This window comes from Aspergillus nomiae (assembly GCF_001204775.2).
Source record: "Aspergillus nomiae NRRL 13137 chromosome Unknown contig00128, whole genome shotgun sequence".
NCBI lineage: Eukaryota > Fungi > Ascomycota > Eurotiomycetes > Eurotiales > Aspergillaceae > Aspergillus > Aspergillus nomiae.
The window spans coordinates 30,432-55,984 of record NW_015378183.1 but is presented as its reverse complement, the minus strand read 5'-3'; the positions used below and the strand labels follow the sequence as shown (position 1 = coordinate 55,984).

Sequence of the window (25,553 nt, the reverse complement as noted above, 5' to 3'; positions counted from 1 at the left end):
ATCTCAACCCCGCCATGCGATAAGATAGTGCGCAATTGGTGGAGTTTTGCTCGGGTTCTTCGTGCTATTGTTACCCCGAGCCCATCGATGTTTACCCCACATTTTGGCCAGTCGGGTGGGCGTTGCGGCAAGTGCCTGTCACATGGGTTAAGGTGGTCGTCGGGAATTTTTTTTTTACCAAAATGGATGCTTAGCATTCTGTCTATGTAGTTTCAACGTGAAATTCATAACAATATGTACATTAAATAAAGAAAATGCAATGGAATTTAAGATCCCGCTGTATCATCCCAAACACGAGTTAGCGACAAGTGGAGCTTTTAGTGAGCCGCGCCATTGGCTCCGTTTTCCTTATCCGTAGGCGGAGCCAGGCTCTTCTGAGGAGCAGGAGTGAGGAGGGCAGAAGCTGGGATCAAGGGAGCGGCGGGGTTAAGCTCGAGACCGAAGCCTGGCTTGTCTAGGATGGAGACATCGAGGTAACCCTTGGTGGGAATGGGCTCGTTGAGGAACAGGTTTCCAAAAACTGGTTCAACGGTGTGTCCATCAGCAGAGTTGGCAAGGTACTCCTGGAATGGTGTGTTGGGCTGTGAAACCACGTAGTGGTACGAGTATGGGCCTGATGCATGAGGGACAACGGGGATATCGTATGCGGCTGCGAGCGCAGAGACCTTGAGCAATTCTGTCATACCACCAACCCACATGACGTCGGGCTGGACGATATCAAGGTTACGACCTTCGACGAGCTTGCGGAAACCGTAACGGGAGTATTCGTGTTCGCCGGTGGTGAACTTCACAGTGGGGTGGGCTCGCTTGAGGAGAGCATGGCCGTCGAAGTCATCGGGGCTCAGGCACTCCTCCCACCAGTCAATGTCGATTCCCTCAGCTTCACATTTTTTGACAAGCTGAATAGTGTAGGGAACATTCAACGACATGTAGCAGTCCACGCGCAAGGGGAAGTCGGGACCAACGCTCTCGCGCTGCTTGCGCAGGTATGCCACGTTCTTCAGGAGTCCTTCGGTACCCTCGTCTGGGCCGTGGGGCAGAGCTACCTTAGCTCCAGAGAAGCCCATAGCCTTGGCTGATGCGGGTTGGGGTCCGGTGCAGTAGAAGTCGAGTCGTGTCCGAGTAGCTCCTCCGATGAGCTTGTAAACGGGTTCGTTACGAATCTTTCCCTGGAGATCCCAGAGTGCCAAGTCGATCACCGAGATGACAGCAACTGGAAGACCCTTCCGGCCGTAGAACATAGACGCACGGTACATCTTCTCGAACAGGTCGTTGACATCGCGAGGGTCTGCAGTGAGATGAAGTAATTAGTCTGACTATATCCCTCATCACGGCAAAGACTGAGAAGGTTCGCACCTGCGCCGATCAAGAAACGCTCGAAGTGCTGGTGTACCAACCAGCAGGCTGGAGGGCCACCAAAGCCAGTCGCGAAACCCTTGGTTCCATCCGTGGCTTCTATTTCCACACAGAATGAGCCCAAGACATTGATTCCCCACGATGTACGAGATCCGCGATATTGCGCCCATTTAGTCATGGGAGTAGAGATGTCGCTGTCGATCAGCCAGTGACCTCCTTTGACCTGAATTTAGAGTAAGCCGGTATATCTTTCCAAGTAGGGCATGAACACATCATTGAAAGAGGCTCAACATACATTGTGATAATCACCACCGGATCCTACACCGTCGATGATGAAGGTGCGGATCTCTTTGATGCGGGGAAATCCAGATATAGAGCCCATGATGAAAAAAGGATGAGGTAGAAAAGCAGGACAATGTGCTAAACCAGAAGATCTATAGAGAATAAGGAATAGAAAACACTCAGATAAATTACAAAGTTGCGCCGGGGGTAAAAGGCCATATTTGAACGCATAAGAACCCCAAGCCCTCGAGGGGGCGTGAACATACCCTCGGTCAAGATCCCGTGTCTCGGTGCAATGCTCCCCCGAGCCTGTCAACACTAAGCAGTTTCCCAAAGGGGCAAAATCCTTCTCACCGGGCAGTTAGTCATCGGGTTCGTGGGAGACGAATCGGGGGACTCCGATTGGCAGAATCCAGTGATTTGTGGAGAATCTCTAAATGCGAATTAGTGTTTTGCGGGGTTAGTTGCCGGTGACTGCCTCAGGCCTCAACATGTTTGTCACTTCTCTTCGCCCATGTTGTTGATTCTTTCGGTGTTCCTTTCCCTCTGTACCCTACTCCCCAGACCCGGTTTCTTGGACACTATCTAGGTGTTAGATCGGACTCTTCACAGAATCCTTCGGCTTTCGGACCGAACCAAATTCACCACCGATACGGGTCCCCGTCACCATGCAGTAGGGGTTTGACCGAGGATCTGTCTTAAACCCCGACCTCGCTACAGTACCATGCCGAACACTGCTGTACCCGCAGTCTCTGCGCAGCAGACTCCACCGATAACGCGCCCCTTTGGAGATCAGGACAGAGATCAGAGCGCAGATGAATCCTGGTCTGCTGTTGATAGCGATAACGATCTTGTCACTCAAAATGGAAATGCGTCTCGCTCACTGAAACGCAAGCGCCCTCTCACAGTGTCGTACGTACCTCCGCCCTCGGGCCTGCAGCACGAGGTTACCATCTTCTTTCCCCTCGTCCTCTGGCCCAATTCCAGTACCCGATGATCGTTTATGGAATAGTCAAACTAACGGCTCAAGATGCGAGCTGTGTAAGCAACGGAAAGTCAAATGTGGTGAGTAATTCTTGCCTCAGTGATTCTGCACTAGCCCTTTTGCGACCCTCTTTCTCTCGCGATAGATGATGCTGTAGGCTGAAATTATTAGATCGAGCTCAACCAAGTTGCGGCTGGTGCGCTCGTAATGGCCAGCTATGTGAATACAAAGAACGAAAGAAACCGGGTCTTCGGGCTGGGTATGGTAAAGAATTGGAACAACGTTTAGGTATGTTTTCTTACTCTTCAACTCTCGCTTGTTCACTTTCATCTCTCAGAATTTTGCTCACATGTTTCACAGACAGGCTAGAGGAGGTGATTCAGACACAGGCCCGTCTCATTGAAACACACATCCTACAGAGTCAGCCTCGGTTAAATCATGAGTTCCCTCATGCTGCTCCCCATTCTTATAGTTCGCCGTCAGAACCTTCTGCTGCTCATGGGCCAAGTCCTCGAAATGCAGCTTACTTTAATGAGCCAGCATCTGTGCCAGCTCATCCACGTCCGTCTGACGCATCTATTACTAGTCCTTCAGACATCTCCGTTAGGAACGTGATGCATAGCCATCTAACAGGTAGCCTAAACCCACCTATACCTATCCCACAAATTTCTGATACCACACACCCGAGTGATTATACGGGAAATGAGTCATCATTGAAGGTACCAGTCAATTTGTTCTCCAATCAGGAACAGTCATTTGCGGACCCAGAACTCGATCTCCCACCGTACGATCTGCTATACGCGCTGGTCGACCTTTACTTTGACCATATAAATTCGTGGTGTCCTATTCTTCACCGACGTACGACTCTAGACACCTTCTTCGGCCCATCCCCTCTTGAAGAAGCCGATCGCATGGTTCTGTATGCTATCGTTGCAACTACTCTGCGCTTTTCGAGTGACAGTAGGCTCAACGAGCAAAATCGGAAGCGGTACCATGATTCGTCCAAGCAGAAAGTCTTGCTTTATGGTTTAGAGAACTCCTCGGTTAAGGCGCTTCAGGCCCTGGTTATACTGGCTTTGGACTTAGTGGGCTCCTCCAATGGGCCTCCCGGTTGGAAACTGCTTGCCCTGATTACGCGATCCGTGGTTCAGTTGGGGTTGGCTGTTGAATCCAAATCCTCACTCATAGCTCCCGTTTACCCTTCCATCTACACCCTAAGAGCGGTTACTCTCCCCGACTCAGAGTCTTGGATTGAAGATGAAGGCAGGCGCAGACTTTTCTGGATGGTATATTTCCTGGACCGATATTCGACCCTTGCAACAGCCTTTGATTTTGCATTGGACGATAAAGATATCGACCGCAAGCTCCCATGCAAGGACGAATTTTTCATGAAAAACCAGCCCGTCGAAACTAGATGGTTTCACCACTCGAGCGATCGTGCTGACTATATAAAGCGTGCTGAAAATGTCGGCTCCTTCGGACTTTACGTGGAAATTCTCGGCATCATGTCCCGTATTCATACCTTCTTGAAACGGCCCGTGGATATCGGCGCTTTATCGGATGTTGAAGAGTGGCAAGCAACATATCGCAAGTTGGATGGTGAGCTAACGGCCTGGGAGTTTGGCCTTCCGGCTGAATATGCCTACGAAAACTCATCTAGGTTGTTCAATGGCTCGAAATCAAACAAGGGCCTCCCATGTGACTGGGTTCAACTCCATGCCACATATCAAACGTAAGCATTACCATTAACCCTGATCTTATTCCCGAGTTATCTCGCAATGCCAAATCTAAATAATTACAGTGCGGTAATAAGACTCCACTCATCGGCTGCATACCCAACGACTCGATCCCCGATATTCACGCCGTCATACAGTGCCAGCCAGCGCTGTTTATTCGCAGTCGAAAACATCCTTTCTGTGACGCGCTTTGTTGTAGATAACAACATGCTCGATAAGCTTGGACCACCTTTTGCCTTCACGCTCTGGGTCTCTGCGCGCTTACTACTTGTCCATGGCTCTACGATCGCCCATACTGTGAGCCCGGATATAATCTTCTTTGTCGATACGCTCGCCCAGATGGGAAAGTACTGGAAGGTAGCTGAACGCTACAGCACAATCCTGCAGCGTGTACTTGACGAGTATGGTGAATATCAACAATCTGGTGTTGAAGATTCCGAGCGTGTAACGCCATCCAGTGTGAAGATCCTCGCAGATATGAGGCGCTGTGCTTTTGACCTGGACTTCTTGATATCTCGACAGCCACGCTCGTCACCTGCAGGAAGCCAGCCGACAGTACCAACCCCGGCCGCGCATCCACGCAACCTTGCACCAAATGAATTAGAATATCTTGATGTTTTCGGCTTCTTCAATGTGCCACGAGTACCTGCTGCCAGAGCTCCCGATATCACTGGCCTCGATATAAATGAGACGGTCAACAATCCTATGTCAATAAATGGTCTTACTGGGTCTGTTGTGGATGGTTCTGCGCCCAATGCAAACGAATTTAATATCACAAACTACTTGATCCCGACTCCGGAGACGGACTGGTTATTTCGCTCAGAAGGCTAATCATTACCCGCCAAACATTTTCGGATACCACCTGCTTCGCCCTCCAACGGTCAAGGAGGGCTCTTGCATTCCGGGTTTAACACCAGGCCGCCATGCATGACATATTTAAGGCGTACCCTTGTCTTCCAGCTCACCTAACTGAACAGACCTAGTTTACCACCATGGATCTGACCATTGGACAAAAAGCTTTGTCAAATGTTACAACACAGCCATAAGTGAGAAAGGTTTAGCCCGAATATGCTATGGAGGTTTTTGCGACGCAGAGGGGCACGATCGAGCCATTCCTCTAAAGTTAAGCTAGACCCAAAAGCAGGGTTCATGCTACACTATCAACTCCACTTACCATTATTTTGCTTGCCTGATAATGTAGCTTGCCACCAGTACGAGCAACTCAATCGTTGTTCAGCTTCACATACGCCACGGGTCATTGCAATCTTTGAGGATATTGCTACCGCATCACTACTCCCTTAGACTGTGGCCAACAATCCAGAGCCCTGAGACCACCAAGTATGTGCCGGAGAAGTATGTATGATAATATTCTGAAGCTTTAAGCATTTCAAAGCACATGTACAGTAACAGAAAGTCTTTGCAATCCTTCAGCGTATCCTCAGCGCAAGTTATGAAAGTAGAAAAACAAGATCGAAAAGAAAAAGAATGAGATGCAAGCCATAGAGTTCCCATGAAGCAACTCAGGAATCGAGTTTAAAGGATCCAGCCCCGAACATTTGACAAAGAGAAAATGCTAAAACAAACGAGAATGCATCTCACGTATCATAAAAGGCGTATTCAATCAGTCATGCGACGGTATCTGACTCTTCATGTATGTGTCTTGTTTCATCAACGATTTGGGATATAATGTCCGGGCAATAAGCTCCCTATATGCAAATCGCAAGCCCGGCAGACCAATATCAATACCATATCGACCCTAGTGTGTAAAGCTAGCCACAAGAAAACCTCAACGGCGAGGAAAATGTGCCTACTGTTCAGTTCCTGGGCGTCGGTAGTTCTTCATCAGCGGGTTCAATTCTGACGAGTACTTCTTCTAGGAATCCTTCCAAGAATGAGGAGACATCGGCGCCCATTCCAACGGGTGCTTCGTTGTCCCAACGCTCAATCCTTGTGAATATTCCACCCAAGTCGTTCACAAGAGACTCCATCATTTGCTGAACATATTCCCGATTTGATTGGAGTTCGTATGTTTCCATTCTAGTATGGCCATTTTCTGCACTTGGGTTGCGCGATAGAAGTTCCAGGCGACGAGAACGACGGCGAACAGCCGCCTTTAGAGCAGGTAAGATAACACTATTCAGCGCTGTAATGTCGTTTGATGGAGGCATTTCAACACTAGGCTGTAGATTAGAATCCATACCCCTGTGAAGCGGACCAAAACTACTCCCCAGACCAGGAGGCTGCAATGGTGTCTGGAGAAGTCGTTGTGGTTGGGGAGATGCGTGTCTTGGTGTTGGTGGCGGGCGAGGAGATGGTTGGAACGGTTGGTGGTGAGGACGGGTTTCCGCTGCAGGTTTAGGACTCTGGTCCGAAGGACGTCGCAAGGGCTGTGCTGGCATGCGTTCCTGATGTGATGAGACCCCTAAAGCGCGAGGTAGATTGGCTTTTCTAGATTCTTGTGGAGCTGGAACGGCACGCCGGCTGGTCACGGAGGGCGAGGGACTTTCTGGGGTAGGATCAATATGAAGAAAAGATATGTCTCGGGCCAAGGATTGTTGCAGAGCTCTATCGTATTCACTGCCAGGGCTCTCCTTTAGCTGTTGGGGAATTGGTCTCTGAAGTTGGGATGGTGTTCGAGGGTTGACCTCTGCCGGGCCCTGTTTCACTGGGGATGGTGGTAGCGGAACTTTTGTGGGTGACAAAGGCTTTGACGCAGCCGTTGAAATGCGCTTCGTCTGTGCAGGTCTCTGTGGTGTGTAATTATTTATTTCCACTGATTCTCTTGGTGGCCGATCTTTAGGCTCCCACTCTGACGATTCGTGACCTCGTGTGTTCATATCCGCTTCTTTCATGGGCTTTAGACCAGGGCCCCGTCCAGCGGGGCGCACAGTCCCAAAATCCCAAAGATCATCTTCGTCTTCGGCGTTTGTGGGCTTCGGTGGAGGCTCAAATGCAGGCTCTTCTTCATCATCGGCATTTTTGTTGCCATAGACAGCATGCCACCGTTCATAGCGTTCAATCAATTCTGTCAAATAGTTGGTCTTCTTCGCCCTCTTGATAAAAGGGTGTTCAAGCAATTCTCTGGCAGACGGTCGTTCCCTAGGATCGCGGCGCAGGCAGAGCTCAACGAAGTTTTTGAAAGATTTGCTGAAATTTCCTTGCAAAGTAGGGGGAGGGTTCTTTGGGATCAGAAACAAGACCTTCATAGGATGAATATCAGAGTATGGGGGCTCTCCATTGGCCAGTTCAATTGCTGTGATCCCGAGAGACCAGATATCTGCTTTGTAATCATACCCTGATTGCTTGATAACCTCTGGAGCCATCCAAAAAGGTGTACCTACAAAGGTGTTCTTCTTCGTCATCGTTGCGGATAGTTGGCCAGAAACACCGAAATCCGCTAGTTTTACCTGCCCACTTGAGGTTAAGAGAATATTTGCAGCTACCATGCGATCAGTTATTGACTTTTCTAAGAGCTATCACGGAAAGAGACGGTTACCTTTTATGTCGCGGTGCAACTTTTTATCGCTGTGAAGATAGTCTAGTCCTCGAAGGAGTTCTCTCAGGATGATCATGATATAATCCTCCGGGATTGTCCCCGGGCGCATCAAATCAGAACAACTACCCCCAGAGCAAAACTCCATAACTATCCATAAGCTTGAGCCCTTCAAAAAAGAGCCATGGTACCTTGTCACATATGGGGAGTTGAGTTCAGATAAGATGGCAATTTCTTGGATGATGTCTTCGACTTCGTCTTCAGCATTTTCCACATCGATAATCTTGATTGCAACAGAGGCGCCCGTCCGCTTATCGACCCTAATATTCACGAGTCAGTGTCAAGGAAAATCACTCAAGTCAGAGATTTTTTAAATGTCGTATCATACCCTTTGTAGACACGCCCAAAGCTCCCACCCCCTGTACTTCAAGTTAGGGCACGGTGCTACATTGACGAGAGGCCTGTGAAAAGATAAAGCATACCAATGCAATTCTGCTTCATGTAAATTGACTCTGGATCCACTAGGCCTTCCATTTTTGTTGAGTGTGAGATTTATCGTGACGAATCGCTAATTAAGGGTTCATGTGACTCGGTAGCACTTCAATCTGTCAGCTTATGCAAAAGTGAGATGCGCAATCAAAGATCAGTCATGCAGAGCGGCTATATGCAGAGAAAATGGAGAAATGAATCAAATAAAGACAAAAGTATGGTGGAATGGATAACAAAAGATGACAGCGCATAATAAGCGTCGAAGGATCAAGATAACAACATACCGACCAAACAAGGGGGACGGGCCTGAATTGCAAACAGACAACTAGGCATGGAACACTGAAGTTATTGTATGAATCAATGGCGGCTTATCAAGGAACAAAACTAATAAGGAATTAGGCTCAGAGTTATCCCTGCGGATGTTGTTGCTCGTTTCGACGCTCCACTTACTATTGTTTTGATGGGATCCCTCGTCCGGTGGGATCTGGAGCTGTAGGCCATCAACAATGCGGCGAGAAGCTTTAGAGAGACACAGGAACAAGCAAGATTGAATCTTTCTTGAAGCTTGTCCAAGCAAACAACACTGATCGTAGCGAGGGGCTCGTATGGACTCCTGTCCTGGCAACAGCTCGAAGAAGGATAACAAAGGATTGTTTTTCCCTTGCATTCATCCGAACAGCAACCACAGGAACCGGCTGGTGATTGGGGCAGGCGCGGGGTCATTTTGCCGGGCGGTCGAGTTTCCCTTTGCTCCAGTCACGTCTCCATATCTCTCAGGCGGTGAAGGTGAGGAGCAGATCCAGTCAGTGAACCCAATCACATGATTGCACACTAGATAGTTAAGCAGTTATGTAGACGGGAGTCGTAAGACTCTGTACTGCTTGTACCAGCCATGTCTATCCTTTGAAAGGTTTTGCTTGATCTGCCTCATTTTTTGACTTGGAGCTGAGAGATTACCAAAAGAGCAGTATCATGTCAGAAGTCTAGTATTGTACAAAGAAGCTCTATTATATATCTTGACTTATACATATAAGACCACTCTATCTCATCAACACGAGAACATCTATAACCTCTATCTATCATAAAAATCCTGCGGAGCTAACAATATAGGTCCACAGAGGTCTTAAGAGTTACCTATAGGCATACTCTAGTGAATGAAACCTCTATCAGATGCTTCCAAAATCGCCTTGTACCAAACATTAGCCATCTTGGCATAGCCCTGCTCATTTGGGTGGGTGTCGTCTGCGACTCCATTCGTGGTATAGTCCTTGGGGTATGAGAGCCGGTTGTTATCATCGTCTGTCTCAGGGTCCATATCAGCCAACACGATGCGGACACCATCTTTTTGCATCTTGTTAGCTAAAGACCGGTACTGGCGATTGACGTTAGGACGGTTGGCCTCAGTCATTTTCTGTACAGAGGGTATTAAGGTGGACAAGACAATCGTTGCGTCGTGTGTGTCCTCAGCTTTCAGAATACTCTCAATCAGGCTCGCATACGCTCGCCAGCGCCTGGGATGCTAATGTTGCGTCTGCAATCGTTGGTTCCCGCATTGATCAAAACCACATTCGGTTTATATTTGAGGGATCCCTGGGCCGCTGCCTTGACCTGATCGATGGTGTCGCCGGAATGCGCCTCGACATTCTGGAGGTAGCCATGTATGTTAGTATCATATCAAGATTGACGACACGGATTGGAATCGTTTAGGGGAAGGCAACGAACATCGTCTTTCATGGTACCGTGGTGTTTAGTTCCGACCATATCGACTTCCCAGCCGGATGAGGTGAGTTTACCCCGTAAAGGCCCACGGTAACCATTTCCAGAAGCAGAGTTTACACCCCATGTAATCGATGCGCCGAGTGGGAGAATTCTTAGGGGCACCTTATCGGCTCTTGTTGTCACACTACCACCCTTGACAGGGGCGAAGATCCCTGTTCGGAGTGGAATTGCTGTGCTAGATACAACTGATAAGAGAAGAAGCCAGAGGGCAAAAAGAGGATACGACTGAGCCATTTTCCTTTGCTGTTGTGTCTGTTAAAATCACTTTGTGTTCACACTTCAAGGGTTCCTGGCTAGTGTTCGTCTTGCATGCTCTTAAATGATTGCGACTGAGTTGCGAAGGTGGTTCTACCGTGATTTAGCGACCGTCAGCCACGATGATCGACATCCTTGGCCCCGGGCCATCGTTCCAGGGCGATGCAGAATCCTTCGGTCCACAAATCCTTCCAGGTCCACTCGGAGGCTATGTTAGCGGGAGTTGGAACGTTTGCCATTGTTATTCGGCAGCTCGTCTGCCAGATATACGTACATCACAGGCGCCCAAGAAGTAGGGCTATTTTTACCTAGGCTTACTAGATATAATAATGATAGCTTTGGCTTATTTCAGCAATCACACGTGAGATCTGCAGAGAATCATATCACATAAGCGCTTTGTGGCTCGGAGTGTTCACAAGTATATCGCATCATAACCTCTGGAACAGCTATCTAAAAATGGACATAACCAGAAATATTCCAAGTAACGGCAGATCTTCCCGATCATATGTAACTTACCCCTCAAATGACCAGCATAGTTGTGTCAGTTATATGGACATCTCGGCATTTTCTTGCCGATTGTTGGGTTATGCAAGAGCACTGTGAACCTATCATGAAGGATAAACCTCTAGTTAATTCCGATATGAACGGAATATGAAGGTGTGTTTCGTTTGTATATTAAGGCCCCCCATCCACGAGAAGCTTCAGCCTGCTGATCCATTGACCCTCTCGTCCGAACTCTATATCTGCCAAACGGATCTTACTATAATTATCTACGATGTCGTTGCCTACTAGCAACTTGGCATTTCTTATCAGCCCCCTGGGTACTTTCGAGGTTATAGGTGGAGTTATCGCTTTGGTACGATAGCTTACCCTGTATTACTATTGTTCAGCTTAGTAGTAGACATCTTGTGGGCCTCTCACCTGACATAAGCGTTGCAGGTCTCCATTGCAACTATTGCCTCGTGGTCGTACAACGTGTTCTTCCACCCACTCTCGAGCTATCCTGGGCCTCGGCTCGCCGCAGCCAATAGGCTCTGGTACGCCTGGCACTGTGCTAACGGTTCTTTACCTTTTGCCATTCACGAGCTTCACGTAAGGTATGGTGATGTAGTCCGGGTGGCTCCAGATGAGCTTTCGTATATCCACCCAGAGGGGTGGAACGAGATTTACGGTCATCGTCCTGGAAAATCGGAGATTCCGAAAGATCCAAGCTTTTATTCGAGTACACTATCTGGTCCGGAAGGTGTCTTTCGCGCCCCCCGGGACCGCCATGGATACCTCCGAAGACAGATGTCACATGGATTCTCAGATAAATCGATGAGAGAGCAAGAGGACACTATACGGCACTACGCGGACCTAATGATTAGCCATCTGAACACTCAAGCCAATGGACAGAAGGAGAATGTTGTGGACTTTACCCGTTGGTACAATGTGGGTAGTAAATTGATCTCCTCCCTCAGTATACTTGTTTGGCTCGTTGGACTGAATTTTCTATAGTATTTTACATTCGATGTCATGGGTCAATTGGTCTTCGGGGAGTCCTTTAATTGTCTTCAAAGCTCTGATTTTCACCCCTGGGTCAGCATAATATTCGACAGCATCCGTTACAATGTTTACAATCGATGTGCCCAGTTCTGGCCCTGGCTAAGCCCGGCCATTCGAAGGCTTATTCCGAAGAGCTTCCAACGCCATAAGATTGAGCAGCAAGCGCTAAGCCGGGAGAAGGCAAAATATCGGAAGACCATCCATGACGGGCGGAATGACTTAGTTGCCAATCTCCTCAAGCCCAACAGTGGTGTAACTGATTCGGAATACCAATCAACGGTACAGACATTGATCGTTGCGGGCAGCGAAACTACTGCCTCCTTGCTATGCGGTGTTACTTTCCACCTCCTTAACAACCCAGAAAAATTGGAAAAGGCTGTGAGAGAAGTCCGAAGCGAGTTCGATTCAGCAGAGAAGATCTCCTTCGTCAGCGTAAATAAGCTACATTATCTTCTAGCTTGCCTGAATGAAGCCTTACGAGTTTATCCCCCTGTGGCAGACGGATTCCCCAGGAACACGGGATCTAATGTAGAGGTGATAAATGGTCGGCCAGTGCCCCCAAATGTAAGAATTGAATAAGCTGAATCTTTCATCGAGTGTCTTGGAAAAACTGATTAATAGATTGCAGACTGCCATTCGCATGACACACTGGGCGACCTACCGTTCTCCTCGAAACTTCGTGCGCCCCAATGAATACATCCCTGAACGATGGTTAGGCAATATTCCAGGATTCGAGAACGATCACAAAAATGCCTTACAGCCGTTCCATGTTGGACCTCGCAATTGCATTGGCCGAAAGTACGTATTTCCCCCGAACCTTACTGTTTGACGCCAGCTGACGAACAACAGCCTTGCATATATGGAAATGCGCTTGCTGTTGGCTTTGGTGCTCTGGAACTTTGATCTAGAACTTTGTCCAGCTTCGAAGAGCTGGGATAACCAAAGAGTATACAATCTATGGGAGAAACCAGAGCTGAAGGTTAAGATTTTACCTAAGAAACTATAGTCTCAGAGGTCTCATGATTGTCAACCCTCTGCGTTGACGGTGCTCACATTGAAGGAAGGTCCAGTATAAGAGAAGTATTCAGTTAAAAACGCTCAAAGTATCCATGGTGGGTATTACATATCTCAGGTTTGCAATGGAATATAGTGGACTAGTTCATTTTATGCTCTTTATGTCGATAACGAGTCAGTTAACCAAAATAACATTTATTGATTGCCGTACAGGGAGGTTTGAAAACTCACAATGTAAGAAGAAGAAGAAGAAGAAGAAGAAGAAGAAGAAGAAGAAGAAAATAAGGAGAGGACAGAGGGAATTAAAGGTAAGCCTGAGTAAATCTACTGTATCTTCTTGGGTTCCTGAGCACCAGCGTTCGTGGCCGGCCTCCTAGCCACAAAAGGTCGTGCTAGCTGACTTCTATGAATGCCATAAGCACGTGAGCGTGATTGCACATATAACGTGAATATGCGTTGTTGTGGAAGAAACTGACATTCCAGAGGAATTTTTCCGACTCAAGGCCCAGTTTACAAGGACTACCTTCATTGCTATAAACAAAAGTAAGTGTTTTACAACTATCCTAGAAGGTTTATTGAATACTACGGTTGCAGCATGCTATTGAGCCCCAGTATATATATAAGGGAAAGGAAAAGGATTGGGTGTATCTGTGTCAAATTTCGAGAACAAGGTCCAGCCAAGTTGCTATCAGTATACGAGAAGCAATGCTCTCAATAAGGTCTGGTCATCTGGTACAATCGGATGTACTTCAACTCATGTTTGCAGACATTTCCATGACGGCTACTCTCTTTACAACAATACAGTAGCAGCATACTTTCCTATGTCACATGTGTTATATATGGTACTAATACCAGATTAAGAAAGTTTGTTATTGATGGAGCACCAATTGGATTAGGGTTAATGAACCCCGAGTTTATAGATGATTTTCACCCTCTGGAAAAGGATTATAATGTGCACAGAGGCTCATGGCGGATTTATAGCTTTCCTTATTAGTAATTGATCTTATGTTTGCAAAAGTTGCAATCCAGTGATTGTGCCTGGTATCTCCTACTATGGACTGACTCCCGTTAGTAACAGGATGTGTGCTAAATTGTCCAATAAACACTGGACAAATTAGGAAGGGAATACGGAAACTGGAAAGAAAACAATTCTAACCTAGGCAAGAGTGCCTCCCTATCTAAGTGAGAACCCATGGTGTAAAATGTAACCTCTGTCCCTTGAGCCTTGACCGGCCGGTTCATAAGTCTCCGAGCCCAACGCCTCATCAAATGCAGGTATCATATCCTCAATCATGTGCATTTATTCTTCAACGTATCCTATCATTACTGTACCATTCTTCAAGCCCGCATCTTCCACACTGATGTCAAGAGAGTCGAGCAGATTGTGACCCAGGGAGTTGAGCTCGAACTCCACGCCCGCTTTATCTGGCAACGGAGGATCGGCCTTGAGCCATTCGTAGATTCTTCGGACGGGATCCTTCAGAGCGAAGCGTCGGATTACTCTTCCGGACGGATGGCGGAACTGAATGCGTGTAGTCGTAGCCGGGTCGCGGGGGGCTCAGTGTGAGGCTTATCATCTGGAATTGAGGCGAATGGAGATGTTTCAGCTTCGCCCTTTCCGCCTAGATCTGCTTCACCCATGCTGATGTCTTCGGTATCGGCTGCTCGACCTTTGCCTTTCACGTCCTCGACGCTCCGAGTCAACTCGTCGGGATCTTCCAATTTCTGAGATTGAGAGGGATCTCCACCAAGCTATTTCTCATTGCCAATTCCATCATCTCTTCTTCCGTCATAGCATCAATGCTCTTCTCCTTCTGCTCTGGTTTCCGCTTGGCTACTGGATTCCGCACATTGTGGTTAAGACTGTAACGGTCGAGAAATTCATGCAGTTGCATCAGGAATTCTGCAGCCTTCACTACAGGCGGCCCGGACCACACCTTCATCTGCTCGCCGGTGCGTGGGTCAACAATGGCAATATGAGGGTAGTTGTCGGAGACGTCGCTCGCTTGAAAATAGTATTGTAGGTACTGCGCAGCTCGTGGGTCGTCTTTAGAGTACTGCAGGAAGAGGAAGTGTTCTTTGACAGTGTCTCGGATCCCAGCGTCCTTCCATAGGTCCCTGTTCAACAACTGACAGTCAAAGATGGAGGGGTCTTGTATATTAACCAGCAGCCACCTCTCATTCTCACGGCCTTCCTGACGGGCTAGATCCCAGGGGAGTCGTGACATAATCTCAAAAGGCGGACGGTACATTTCGGCAAGCATATTTGATTTATTCGAAGCATCGGACGCACCCCCGGTTGCTTCTGAAAGCCTTTGGCGACGTGAGGCCTCGTCTTCCCCTGTCCATATCGAAGAAGTATCCCTCTGATTGAAGATACCAGGTCGATCTAACAGGTGTTAAGGTTAGATGACGAACGTGAGAGGGTATTGATATGGGGATACTAACTGTTTCGTTGCTGGCGAGCGCGCAATTGGCCCAGTATGCTTGCGTGCATATCGCCATCGTCGAAGTCCGCATCTGGGCCTACGAGTGTTTCTGTTGTGCGAGCCATCGGAGCACGCACATCATCATCTTCAACTGCTGCTCCCCCACCTCCCCCACCACCATACATTTCCTCTTGGAGACGCCGAGCCATGGCCTCGTCATCTTCATAGGTAGAATTTGGTGGCGGTTGGTGCCGAGGGGTAGATCGCGCTTCGTCAACAGTGACCTCGTCATCAGAGCCGATATGTACAGCCCCGCTATCGCCTGCGGTAGGTCGAACTCCTGGAGTGTCTGATGTAGATGGAATTAGCTCATCAGTTAATGGTGCGCCACCGTTTTCGAAATAAAGCTGCATGGCTTGTTCAATATTGTAATCGGCTAAGTGGAGATACTGAGTGGCTAGTTCAGGGCTCGAGCCCGTGATCTCGGTGAACTGAGCCACCACATCGTCGTTCATAGCGGGCAGGATTCCTGAGAAGGATTTGATAACGGCGAGTACTTGAGGAAGATGAGCGAGATGTTAACTTGTCGTGACAGAAGAAGCTATCCCACAAGATTTAGTGTATTGAGACTTGTGACGAATGTGATGCAAACAGCTGCAAACAGCTGCTATGAGCTGTAATTGCTCAGTGAATGAGAAGGATAAAAAGCCACCGAGGTTTTAATTAACAATGATCGCAGTTATTTGGTAAAATGAGTAAACCCGGCATACGAGCTTTTTGTCACTTGGCGGGATCACTGACACCAACGGAATGATCTGATCAGATATATGGCTTTGCAGAACAGGCCCGCATCATCAGGTAGAGCCGAGTGACGCACTTTCATTTGGTGGATTTACCCTTGGGATAATCAGATTCTCCGTCACCGCGGGGATAAGCGGCCTTTACGCGCCCGACTTAAGAGTTGCGTTATTGGCCTTCCCGCCGGACCGTAGCCAGGCCCATGTGATTTTCCTTTTTCGGGGCATTGGAGGACGCGTGACGCGAGTCGGAAAAACGCGTGAGGGCGGCGCGAATAAAAAAGGGACGGGCCAATTATGCCTGGTTGAGGCATAGTCCACCGGGTCTGCCAAGTACCTGTCATCGAACCTCTAGACCTAGTAGCGACCTATTACTTTTATGTGTACTACTACCACCTCTGTCGTACTTGCCTATTCATACCTTCTCCTCCACATCTGCTCCTTCCCCAGAAGCTACTGATAGTTTCGAGCGCTCACAATGACTGCTTCGGTTCTTGGCAAGCGCCAACGGAATACTCTTGAGGTAGGAGGTACGATTGCGTGACATGGACCTTTTCTTTGCTCTCTCCTTCCTCAGGCGTCGTTGAACCCAGCACATGCTAACTAATTGATATTAGTGCCAGTGCTACCTGTGCGCAGTGCCAGTAAGCGCCGAACACAACCGCCTCGCATCCTTCAGGAAGAAAATGCACCGTCTGCACCGACAACACGCCAACTGCGGTCAAAGACAAGGAGTGGCAGCACCTACCAACAGGAAAATGATGCCAAGTCTGAGGACGACTCCAATAGAATTGGAAGTGTGAAGGATGAAGAGCCGGAGCAAGAAGCGCTATCTCCCATAAAACCCCATTCGCGTATCCGTACCTCAACATCAATCAATGGAGGATTATCGACGAAGAAGTGCGGCGATCCTCAACCGACAACTATAGATGAGAATACGAGACCGGTTGAGTTTAAGACTCCTTCAAAGTCTAGATACAGGGACGCCCTTGACTCGCCGCCTATCACACCAAAGCACCGGGTTCAGGTCGGGGGAATCTCGTTAACTCCACGTACACCTCGACAGGCATCAACACCGCAAGCCACACAAACCACACAAACAATTTATACTCAGGCCAGACAATTGTTTGCCCGGGGCGCATATTCGGGTCGCCTTATTGGCCGTGAAGCGGAACGGGAAAAGCTAGTCTCGTTCATCCAAGATGGTCTCCAGTCACGACAAGGTGGCTGTCTGTATGTCAGCGGTCCTCCTGGGACGGGCAAAAGTGCTATGGTTAAAGAAGTATGTGATGAGCTTGACCTGGGCTCTGTGAAGGTTACGCATGTCAATTGTGCGAGCATGCGAAGTGCTCGAGATGTCTATAGCAAGCTCATCGAAGATCTCTGCGACGACCAGCAGATTTTCAAAAAGAGTGAAGCAGAGAGGCTAAAAGCCATGTTCACCTCTAATAAGAAGCAGGATGATATGTATCTGGTTTCATTGGATGAAATAGACCACCTCCTTACCGCGGATGCGGGTATCCTGCAATCTTTGTTCGAGTGGTCATTGCAAGGAAAATCCAAGCTCATGCTTATCGGAATCGCCAATGCGCTAGATTTGACCGACCGTGCATTGCCACAGCTCAAGGCAAAGAACCTGAAACCTCGTTTACTTCCTTTCTTACCTTACAACGCTGGTCAGATCGCCAACGTAGTCACTGAACGTCTCCGCTCGTTGCTCTCTGGTGGCCAGTGCGATGATCCCAAATTCATTCCTTTTGTCCAACCGGCAGCTATTATGTTATGCTCGAAGAAAGTTGCATCGCAGACCGGCGATCTGCGAAAGGCTTTTGAGCTCATCAAGCGTGCTATTGATCTCATCGAGCAAGAAACGTTGCAGAAACTCGAAAAACAGAACGAGAACCCGGAGAGCCCTTCCAAAACAATACTCGTTGAGAATAACAACCTCTCATCCCCAAGGCCAAAGCAAAATCTTACATCAGCATATACAACACTTACTGCACCACGGGCCAGCATTGCCCATGTTGCACGCATTACTTCGGCCACATTTGGACAAGGGACTGTCCAACGACTTCAAGGCATCAACCTCCAGCAAAAGGCGGCCATTTGTGCATTGATTGCGCTCGACCGTAAACGACGTGAAGGAGAATTTCCAGGAACACCGTCGAAGACCAAGCATTCGGCCCCAACAATAAAGCAAATCTTCGATACCTACTGCACGCTATGCCGGAAAGATAATATCCTCCACCCACTTACAGCCACTGAGTTCAGAGATGTACTTAGCAACTTGGAGACTCTAGGACTGGTTGGAGAATACCAAGGCAAGGGCCGAGGCGGCACAGTTGCCGGTGGTTCGAACATCAGACGTTCTCCCTCTAAATCAATGAGTGGGCCTATGACCCCCAGCAGGGCTATGGATGAACAGAGCCTGGTTTGCTTTGTGTCCCAAAAAGAGATTGAAACTCAGCTTTCTGGCCCAGGAGAGGGAATCCTCAGACGGCTGCTCACTGGCCAGGGTTTGTGATATGTATAATGAACCGTACCGCACGGATGGAGTCTATTGGATAAATTTTGTTGTCAATCATTTGTACAGGTGTTGGATCCAGGGATACATTCTTTGCCTAGCGTTTATCATAGCATTCGGACATAGCGTTGTATAGTTTATCTAGATACGATCATAATGTTACTAAGACAATATGAGTTATACATAAGATGTCATAAATCGCGAACACGTTTCTACATATGAATAAGCTATCAGCTCATCGAAAACTGAAAGGGCTATACAATCGATTCCACACGGGTCGCTGAGAAGAGGACATTGTGAAAGCGCGCAAACCAAGAAGTAACACAAAATGGGAGGTAGATATTTCATGCATACAAAGAGACAAGTGGAATCAATAAAGGATAAAACATACATGGAATAAATTTCGAGGGGTATGCGAAACGATAGCGAACGGTATGGTATGGTTTATACTTGAATAGAAAAGAAAACAAATGGTAAAAGAAGGGCTTTGGACAAACATAATGAGTATATCGCAACTTCCATTGTCGTACATCAATCTCGACTAACAAGGCCTGCTGAAAGTCTGAATGATGCCGACTACATACATACATTTCCCTCCTGAGGCTGTACTTTTTTGTTCTTTGGTTTTCCGGATTCTTTGCTGAGGGTGATGCCAGTCATTCCTTTGTTTCGCTTCAATCGACAGTACGTTTAGTCATCATCCATTGGCTTGTCTTCCAGGGTTACGCCCTTGGGTTCGCTGTCAGCCAAGCTGTTGCGCTTGCTATCTGTTCCGGATTCGCTTGAGACGACAGGGAAGCTGGAGCGGTTGCCGAGCCCGGGCTTACGGGTGAATGAAGCACGATTGATGGAAGCGCGCTTCTCTGCATCAACGGCTGGAGTAGGAGTAGGGGTAGGAGAGTCCTCTGATGCTGTTGTCGCAGCCATGGGTGGGGGGTCGAAGTGCCAGAGGAGGGAGTCTCGTTGGCAGTAGCCGAAGCCGAGGAATCACTGGACGTGCCGTTGGGAGTAGCCTCAGTGGCAGGAGCATCAGTAGCAGCGTTGATGTTCACGTTTGATAGTTGTTCTTGAGCGGTCGGCGAGCTGTTGCTGCTAGGAACGTCTAGGCTGTTACGTGTAACCGTTCGCCTCTCGGTCGGGCTGGAAACGTTGACTGGGAAGCGGCCTGCCTCCGAGGGACCGCTGGAGCGATCCCGTCTGTGTTTCCGAGGAGGAGCAGGGCTGTTGGCCCGAGTGCGATCCATAATCGCACGGGCTCGAGCTTCCATAGCTGCACGACGGTTGCTCTCATCCGTGCTAATAGCACGGGGGCGGCTGATAGAGCCGGTGACCCCGAGAGCGCTGGACTGACGCTTCAGCTCGCCAAAGATTGCATCCTTGTGAGCAAAAAGGTCACGGATGAGACGATAGCTGTGACGCTCATTCATGGTAAGGCTACTCTCAACGCGTGGGCGAAGAATGCAAGGAGACAGTGCTTGCGCGAGTGAGGAAATGTAGGTTTCATCGGCAGATGTGAGGTCTATCAAACGTGTAAAATGGGTCATAACAGCATCAAGCGTTGCGATGTTATTGAGACGAAGCTGTCCCAGTGTGCTTTGCAAGACCTTGATTCGGCCTTCTTCCGTCGTCTCATGAGCGGTGGTGGAATAAATGGTCTTAACAATTTCGTAAACTTGCGAAGAAACAAGGGAATCTATCAAAAAATAGTCAGCATAGATCTCAGATGGGTTGATGTAAAGGTCGTACGAACCTGGCAACTCAAGCAGATACAATTTCAACACGCTTGCAACAATAGGAACCTCATATTTCTCTAGGACTTCCTGGTAGTCTATCTTGCTGTTGTTCAAGACATTCCGAAGGTGATGGGTGGCTGCCAGAGGGACATCATAAAGCCAGATAGCACGTCGTGCCTCATCACCCTCAAGATCCGGGTAACCTATAGTATTCCGTTAATGCCAAACTGGGGAGGCAGGGACAGCTGTGATCTTACGATTGTCAAGATAGGTCAAGACCGTAGTAACCAGGATAGGAACCCGTTTGCGATCGGCTCTTGCTCGGGCCTCAAGATCCACGCCGAAGTTTTGATCTGAACGGGTTAGTTATGGCCTAACTTCTACAAGACCTATTGATGATATCGTACCTTCTACAGAACCATAGTAGTTTTCATATGCTTGGACGCGAGGCACGAAGCCTCCGGTTCGGTAATTCTCAAGAAGATACCGGAGATCTCCAAGGGGCTGAATAGTCTCCTGGTACAGCATCATATGATCCACTGTGCTTTGCAAGTTGGGGATGACATTGCTGATTGCACCAGAGAAATCAAGGACAACTGCCTTAATCGCCTTAAGCCGGTCCAATTCACACTGTTCCATAAACCGGAGATTCTCCACAATCTCTTCCTCCAGTTTGCATCTAATCTGGTCCAGCTTCCGCACAGCAGCCTTGTACCGTTCATCAGCCTCGCGCGCTTCTCTGCGCAGCTTCTCCGCCGGCGTCTCATTCGGATGAGCGTTGTTGAGAGGGTTCCAGCCTGCTAACATTTCCGAGACAGTAGATATCGGGGACTCGCTGCCGTCCTCACTGTTCGCCATCGATGTTACACGCAAGAGAGGCGTCTTCTTTTCGGGGATGCCAGTGATTTGAAACACTTTGGGGCGCCATTGGTATCGCATCTTGGTGCTATTAGCGAATGTACTACCCATATTACCCACCAACCGGAGCAAGCCATTGTCGACAAGATCCTGCCCGATCCTTTCCGCATAGCTGACGCTGGTTGCGTTCATGTGTTTCTGGGTGTATTCCACGATGTCGGCACCGGTCGATGTATTCTGGTATGTGCCGATGATGGGTACCTTAACATCACCCATTTTGATGTTATCCAACATGTGCACCAACAGCTGCTTAAGACCCTCAGGTGTGTAGACGTGATCGCCAATCTCCATAGGCTCTTCCTCCTCTGCCTCCTCCGGTAGTACGATCTTGGGAGGCGCTTTGGCCGGCGGGCTAGCCTCTGGGGCCTGGAATGCGAGCTTGTTCTCTTCCTCCAAGTCTTCCACCACACGGCATTTGTTGAAATAATGGCTCCGCAGTTTCTTGACCAAGTCCGCTTGTTTTGTGTGTTCTTTGATACGGGCCTGGAGATCGTCGTGTGAATTCTGGATTCGTGCCTCATGCTGGTCGCACCAACGACGGAAAGGTGAGACAACTAATTCGCGAATGTTCGAGGCAATCTTCTGGTGATTCTTGGCGGCTTCGACCATCTCGGTGCGGACACCTTCATATGCCTTCACGTCGCCCAAGAGACTTAGTATACGTAGCACCAGCCATGGTCGGAGTTAGCCTACCTTCCTCACGCTTGCCCCATCGTCCTTTGCAAATCCTGCTCCCGTCAACCGGTCGACAGCCGGCGCAATATCCCCTAACCGGGCACCATATTGATCTTCCGCATCCGCACGCATAGATGCGATTGTGATTATCTGCTTGTTCTCGACAACGCCTTGCTGGAGCTTCCCATAAAGAACCCCCAGACCTGTGGCGTAGTCTGGTGTCCAGAACGAAGCCGCAAAACCGGACATCGTGACGGTTTGTCGAGGATGCGACCTGTGGGATTCGAAAAAGAAATGAACGGTAACTGTGGACTGGGTAGGGGTATCTCAGAATAGCATCAAAATTTAGAAAATGAATGACTTCTGTCGCCAACAAAGCCACTAATGAAAAACAAGCCACCAGGCTTAGGTTGGGTATTGTCCGCAACGAAAGGGCAGTTGCGCGGGCGGTGAATAAACAGAGAGTGACCAGCCTCGTTCACAGCGCCTGTTTCAAAAGAGGAGTGACAACGAATCCTTTCCGTGGCTTAGACCGGCTGCGAGCAAACATAGGCACCGGAGCGATCTATGCGAGGGCGGCTAGGAAGCGAATAGATGCCGAGAAAGAAAGACCCTAGGAAAGTGATAATCGTAAATACCAACAAACACAAAGAGAGTGGAAACTCCGGGTGAGGGTAGAGGACACCGATGCTCCAAGGACGGGATGGATGACAACAGGGGAAGATGATTTCTTTGCTGGCGGAGATCTGAGAGGAAAAGGTCGCTCCGGCTCCATGAGTGTAATTTACCGTTGTGAGACAACCTAGTCCATAACCACCTCAGCCTCACGTGTTTCAGTCGGGTAGCTATTTTTGGCCGCACCGTGAAATATTACACACTTGGCCAGACTTTTAGAAAGGTGTGACACCGTATTTACGGTGGAATACGCGGTTTGTGGGCCACTACAAATAGCGTGGGGACATCAAATACAACCATCCTTACGGCCGGTATCAGCTTTACCTATAGCAGTCTGGAACGTTCTCCATATACAAACATGCCAAGACTGGAGAACGACTGTGTCAACATCAACATTCCAAAAGCTTAGCACAACTGCCTCAGCGGTCGCATGGATGATGCCTGGACAGGGAGCAAGGCAATGGGATTCAAACAGGCTTACGACAACCATTTATGCTAGGAGCAATGCTAAAACCATGAGATTGGGTTATCAGAATCGGAATAGAGGCACATTAGTCATAATCGTACAGTGGAGATCAGCGTGTGAATTTCAAGCCTGCGAAACGAAACAATGATCATAAAACTCCCGATGCTAACAGAAGAGCTTATATACCTTCTTCCACGCAGGCCACTCTGCCTGTTCGGCTCGTTCCTGCTCAATCAAATACTGAAGGTCGAGATCGCGACGACCGGTTTGCAAGTCCATGTCCTTGGCCCGAATAAATGGCGTCTTGAACCAGAGCTTATACGGGATATAAAAGAGCAAGACAACGGGGGCAGCTAGATATACGGAGAACCAGGCCTCAACAAGCTCACCAGCAGTCATAGTGCTATAACCGATTGGCGCGAATCCAACCCAGAACTGTACGACTAGAACGAGACAGTTGAACAAGAACCCGACCCAGGAGCCAATAACTCCCGGTTGTGATTGGAAGGCGAGCTCCTTTAAGCTGTGGCCCTGAGCCTTCCAGCCACGGCGGAAGCGAATGTGTGCCAAACAAACCGAGCCCCAGGTGAAGATGGACGAGAGACCAGAAATGGCCATCATCCACTCAAAGGCCACTTCTTGTTTGTCCGATGCGGCTAAGAAACTGAGCAACCCGAGGGAAGAGGCAATTAGAATTGCCCAGAGAGGGCGACCCTTGCGATCAATGTATGCCAGAAACTTGGGGGCTTGCCCTTGCTCGGCAAGAGCTGCTAGGGTACGAGAGGAGCCGTAAACTGACGAGTTACCCACAGACAAGACCGCAATCATGATAACGACGTTCATGATAGAATCTAGCACGGAGATACCAGCGTTGTTAATGGCAATCACAAATGGGGAGGCCTTGGCGTCAGCACTGGAGCTGCCATCAAGAAGTCGTGTATCGTCGTAGGGAACAAGAAGGCCAACCAGGGTGAGCGATACAATATAGAAGAGGCAAATACGCCAGAACACCTGCTTGACAGCTGTTGGGAGCGATTTCCGAGGGTTAGCGGTTTCAGCCGCAGCCAAACCAACGAGCTCGGTTCCGGCAAAGGCAAACGCGGCGTTGACAAAGACACTGCAGAGACCTTTGAATCCATTATGGAAAGCACCGGGAGTGTGCCAGAACTGTCCACCGATGTACCCGCCCTTCGGACCTCCGCCGCAGTTCAGGATAATGCCGAGGATTCTATCGTACGTCAGTTCTGCTGATTAAGGTAGTGGATGATGGGGCAAGTATTAGGAACGGGACACTTACATAAAGCCAATAACAGCAACGACCTTGATAAGTGAGAAGACAAACTCGGCCTCACCGTAGCCCCTGACGCCGAACAAGTTGATTGTGACGATCAATACCCAAAAGATCGCGACCCACGCAGCGTTCGAGATATCAGATTGCCAATAGTCGACGGTAATTGACGCAGCTACAATTTCCAGCGGCAGCACTACGAGCCATTGCAACGCATAGTTCCAACCCATGGCGAAACCCCATGCCGGATCAATGAACCGAGTCGAGTAGTGCGCAAATGAACCTGCGACGGGAAACAGAACCGCCATTTCACCCAGTGCGTGTACAGTGCAGTAAAGCATGCACCCGATTAGAGCATAAGCAATGAGAACCGACGCTGGGCCACCCGTGGCCAAGACTTTTCCGGATCCGACAAATAGACCAGTACCTAATAACGTCAAGAGCGGGGGTCAGAACTAAACGGACTTCATAGTTTGGAACAGCATGATGAAATGATTGCGCATACCAATAGAACCACCGATGGCAATCATCTGCAGATGACGGCCCTTGAGGCTACGCTGCAAGGGTGAAGAAGCAGTCTTCTGCGCGGCGTTTTCGATATCAAAGGACTTCCCATCTGCACCGGAGGAAGTATGGCCGGCCGTGACATGGGCATTTGGATCCCTTTTAAAACTATCCCATATTCTGCGACCAAGACCCGCCTGTGTTGGCTCAGATTCTCCATACAAAGGCGGCGGGGACTCAAAGGTCCCTCCCCGGGGCTCGGCCTTGGCCTCGATCTCGTCCTTCTCCATGATGAACCACCTGGTTTTGCCTCTTCAGGAGGTCAACGAGGAAATCAAAACAACGAAAGGGTTGTAGTAGAAGTAAGGGAGATGCTACTCAAGGGGGAAAAGGAGACAGGGTAAAAGAGAAAGGATGAATGTATCTGAAACCCTCGGAGAATATGAGTAGGGCGGCGACCGCTCAAGACAGAAAGCTTGCTGACCGAGAGAGAAGCGGGAGGGAAATGCGTGAATCTATAAAGGAGGTACGGTACCAGTAGTTACACTGAATACTGACGGGGTGGGTTATCTGCGTTATTTATATTAAATGAAATAAAATGGAAGAGCAA

At 48.8% G+C, this 25,553-nt stretch overlaps 9 protein-coding genes across 9 annotated transcripts; 3 read left to right on the top strand and 6 right to left on the bottom strand.

Moving 5' to 3' along the window:
* Positions 1 to 317: 317 nt before the first annotated feature.
* Positions 318 to 1,738, bottom strand: ANOM_004865 (L-rhamnonate dehydratase; the record flags this gene model as incomplete). The annotated part of the gene is made up of 3 exons (XM_015550122.1): positions 318 to 1,288; positions 1,357 to 1,579; positions 1,652 to 1,738. 3 exons carry the CDS (start codon positions 1,736 to 1,738, stop codon positions 318 to 320), a joined length of 1,281 nt encoding a protein of 426 aa, XP_015407022.1.
* A 624-nt stretch (positions 1,739 to 2,362) lies between these two features.
* ANOM_004864 (putative C6 transcription factor) lies at positions 2,363 to 5,190 on the top strand (the record flags this gene model as incomplete). The annotated part of the gene is made up of 5 exons (XM_015550121.1): positions 2,363 to 2,550; positions 2,669 to 2,703; positions 2,795 to 2,911; positions 2,984 to 4,355; positions 4,425 to 5,190. The coding sequence occupies 5 exons, from the start codon at positions 2,363 to 2,365 to the stop codon at positions 5,188 to 5,190; spliced, it is 2,478 nt and encodes an 825-aa protein (XP_015407023.1).
* Positions 5,191 to 6,173: 983 nt separating this feature from the next.
* On the bottom strand, positions 6,174 to 8,386 carry ANOM_004863 (putative Ste20-like serine/threonine protein kinase; the record flags this gene model as incomplete). Its single annotated transcript, XM_015550120.1, has 4 exons — positions 6,174 to 7,798; positions 7,856 to 8,172; positions 8,241 to 8,271; positions 8,335 to 8,386. The coding sequence occupies 4 exons, from the start codon at positions 8,384 to 8,386 to the stop codon at positions 6,174 to 6,176; spliced, it is 2,025 nt and encodes a 674-aa protein (XP_015407028.1).
* Positions 8,387 to 9,488: 1,102 nt separating this feature from the next.
* On the bottom strand, positions 9,489 to 10,354 carry ANOM_004862 (uncharacterized protein; the record flags this gene model as incomplete). Its single annotated transcript, XM_015550119.1, has 3 exons — positions 9,489 to 9,682; positions 9,841 to 9,985; positions 10,064 to 10,354. 3 exons carry the CDS (start codon positions 10,352 to 10,354, stop codon positions 9,489 to 9,491), a joined length of 630 nt encoding a protein of 209 aa, XP_015407029.1.
* Positions 10,355 to 11,150: 796 nt separating this feature from the next.
* Positions 11,151 to 12,926, top strand: ANOM_004861 (cytochrome P450; the record flags this gene model as incomplete). The annotated part of the gene is made up of 5 exons (XM_015550118.1): positions 11,151 to 11,231; positions 11,315 to 11,806; positions 11,873 to 12,484; positions 12,549 to 12,718; positions 12,770 to 12,926. The coding sequence occupies 5 exons, from the start codon at positions 11,151 to 11,153 to the stop codon at positions 12,924 to 12,926; spliced, it is 1,512 nt and encodes a 503-aa protein (XP_015407026.1).
* Positions 12,927 to 14,431: 1,505 nt separating this feature from the next.
* On the bottom strand, positions 14,432 to 15,878 carry ANOM_004860 (DNA-protein crosslink repair co-factor UBX5; the record flags this gene model as incomplete). Its single annotated transcript, XM_015550117.1, has 3 exons — positions 14,432 to 14,620; positions 14,683 to 15,323; positions 15,383 to 15,878. The coding sequence occupies 3 exons, from the start codon at positions 15,876 to 15,878 to the stop codon at positions 14,432 to 14,434; spliced, it is 1,326 nt and encodes a 441-aa protein (XP_015407027.1).
* A 703-nt stretch (positions 15,879 to 16,581) lies between these two features.
* ANOM_004859 (AAA family ATPase CDC6) lies at positions 16,582 to 18,684 on the top strand (the record flags this gene model as incomplete). The annotated part of the gene is made up of 2 exons (XM_015550116.1): positions 16,582 to 16,690; positions 16,778 to 18,684. Exons 1-2 carry the CDS (start codon positions 16,639 to 16,641, stop codon positions 18,682 to 18,684), a joined length of 1,959 nt encoding a protein of 652 aa, XP_015407042.1. The 5' UTR covers positions 16,582 to 16,638.
* A 460-nt stretch (positions 18,685 to 19,144) lies between these two features.
* On the bottom strand, positions 19,145 to 22,274 carry ANOM_004858 (GTPase-activating protein RGD2). Its single transcript, XM_015550115.1, has 6 exons — positions 22,029 to 22,274; positions 20,825 to 21,968; positions 20,675 to 20,770; positions 20,435 to 20,620; positions 19,676 to 20,377; positions 19,145 to 19,589 (listed from the first exon to the last, which is right to left on the bottom strand). Exons 1-6 carry the CDS (start codon positions 22,257 to 22,259, stop codon positions 19,375 to 19,377), a joined length of 2,574 nt encoding a protein of 857 aa, XP_015407041.1. The 5' UTR covers positions 22,260 to 22,274; the 3' UTR covers positions 19,145 to 19,374.
* A 1,042-nt stretch (positions 22,275 to 23,316) lies between these two features.
* On the bottom strand, positions 23,317 to 25,338 carry ANOM_004857 (amino acid permease GAP1; the record flags this gene model as incomplete). The annotated part of the gene is made up of 3 exons (XM_015550114.1): positions 24,945 to 25,338; positions 24,449 to 24,866; positions 23,317 to 24,379 (listed from the first exon to the last, which is right to left on the bottom strand). The coding sequence occupies exons 1-3, from the start codon at positions 25,231 to 25,233 to the stop codon at positions 23,317 to 23,319; spliced, it is 1,770 nt and encodes a 589-aa protein (XP_015407040.1). The 5' UTR covers positions 25,234 to 25,338.
* Between the last annotated feature and the right edge of the window lie 215 nt (positions 25,339 to 25,553).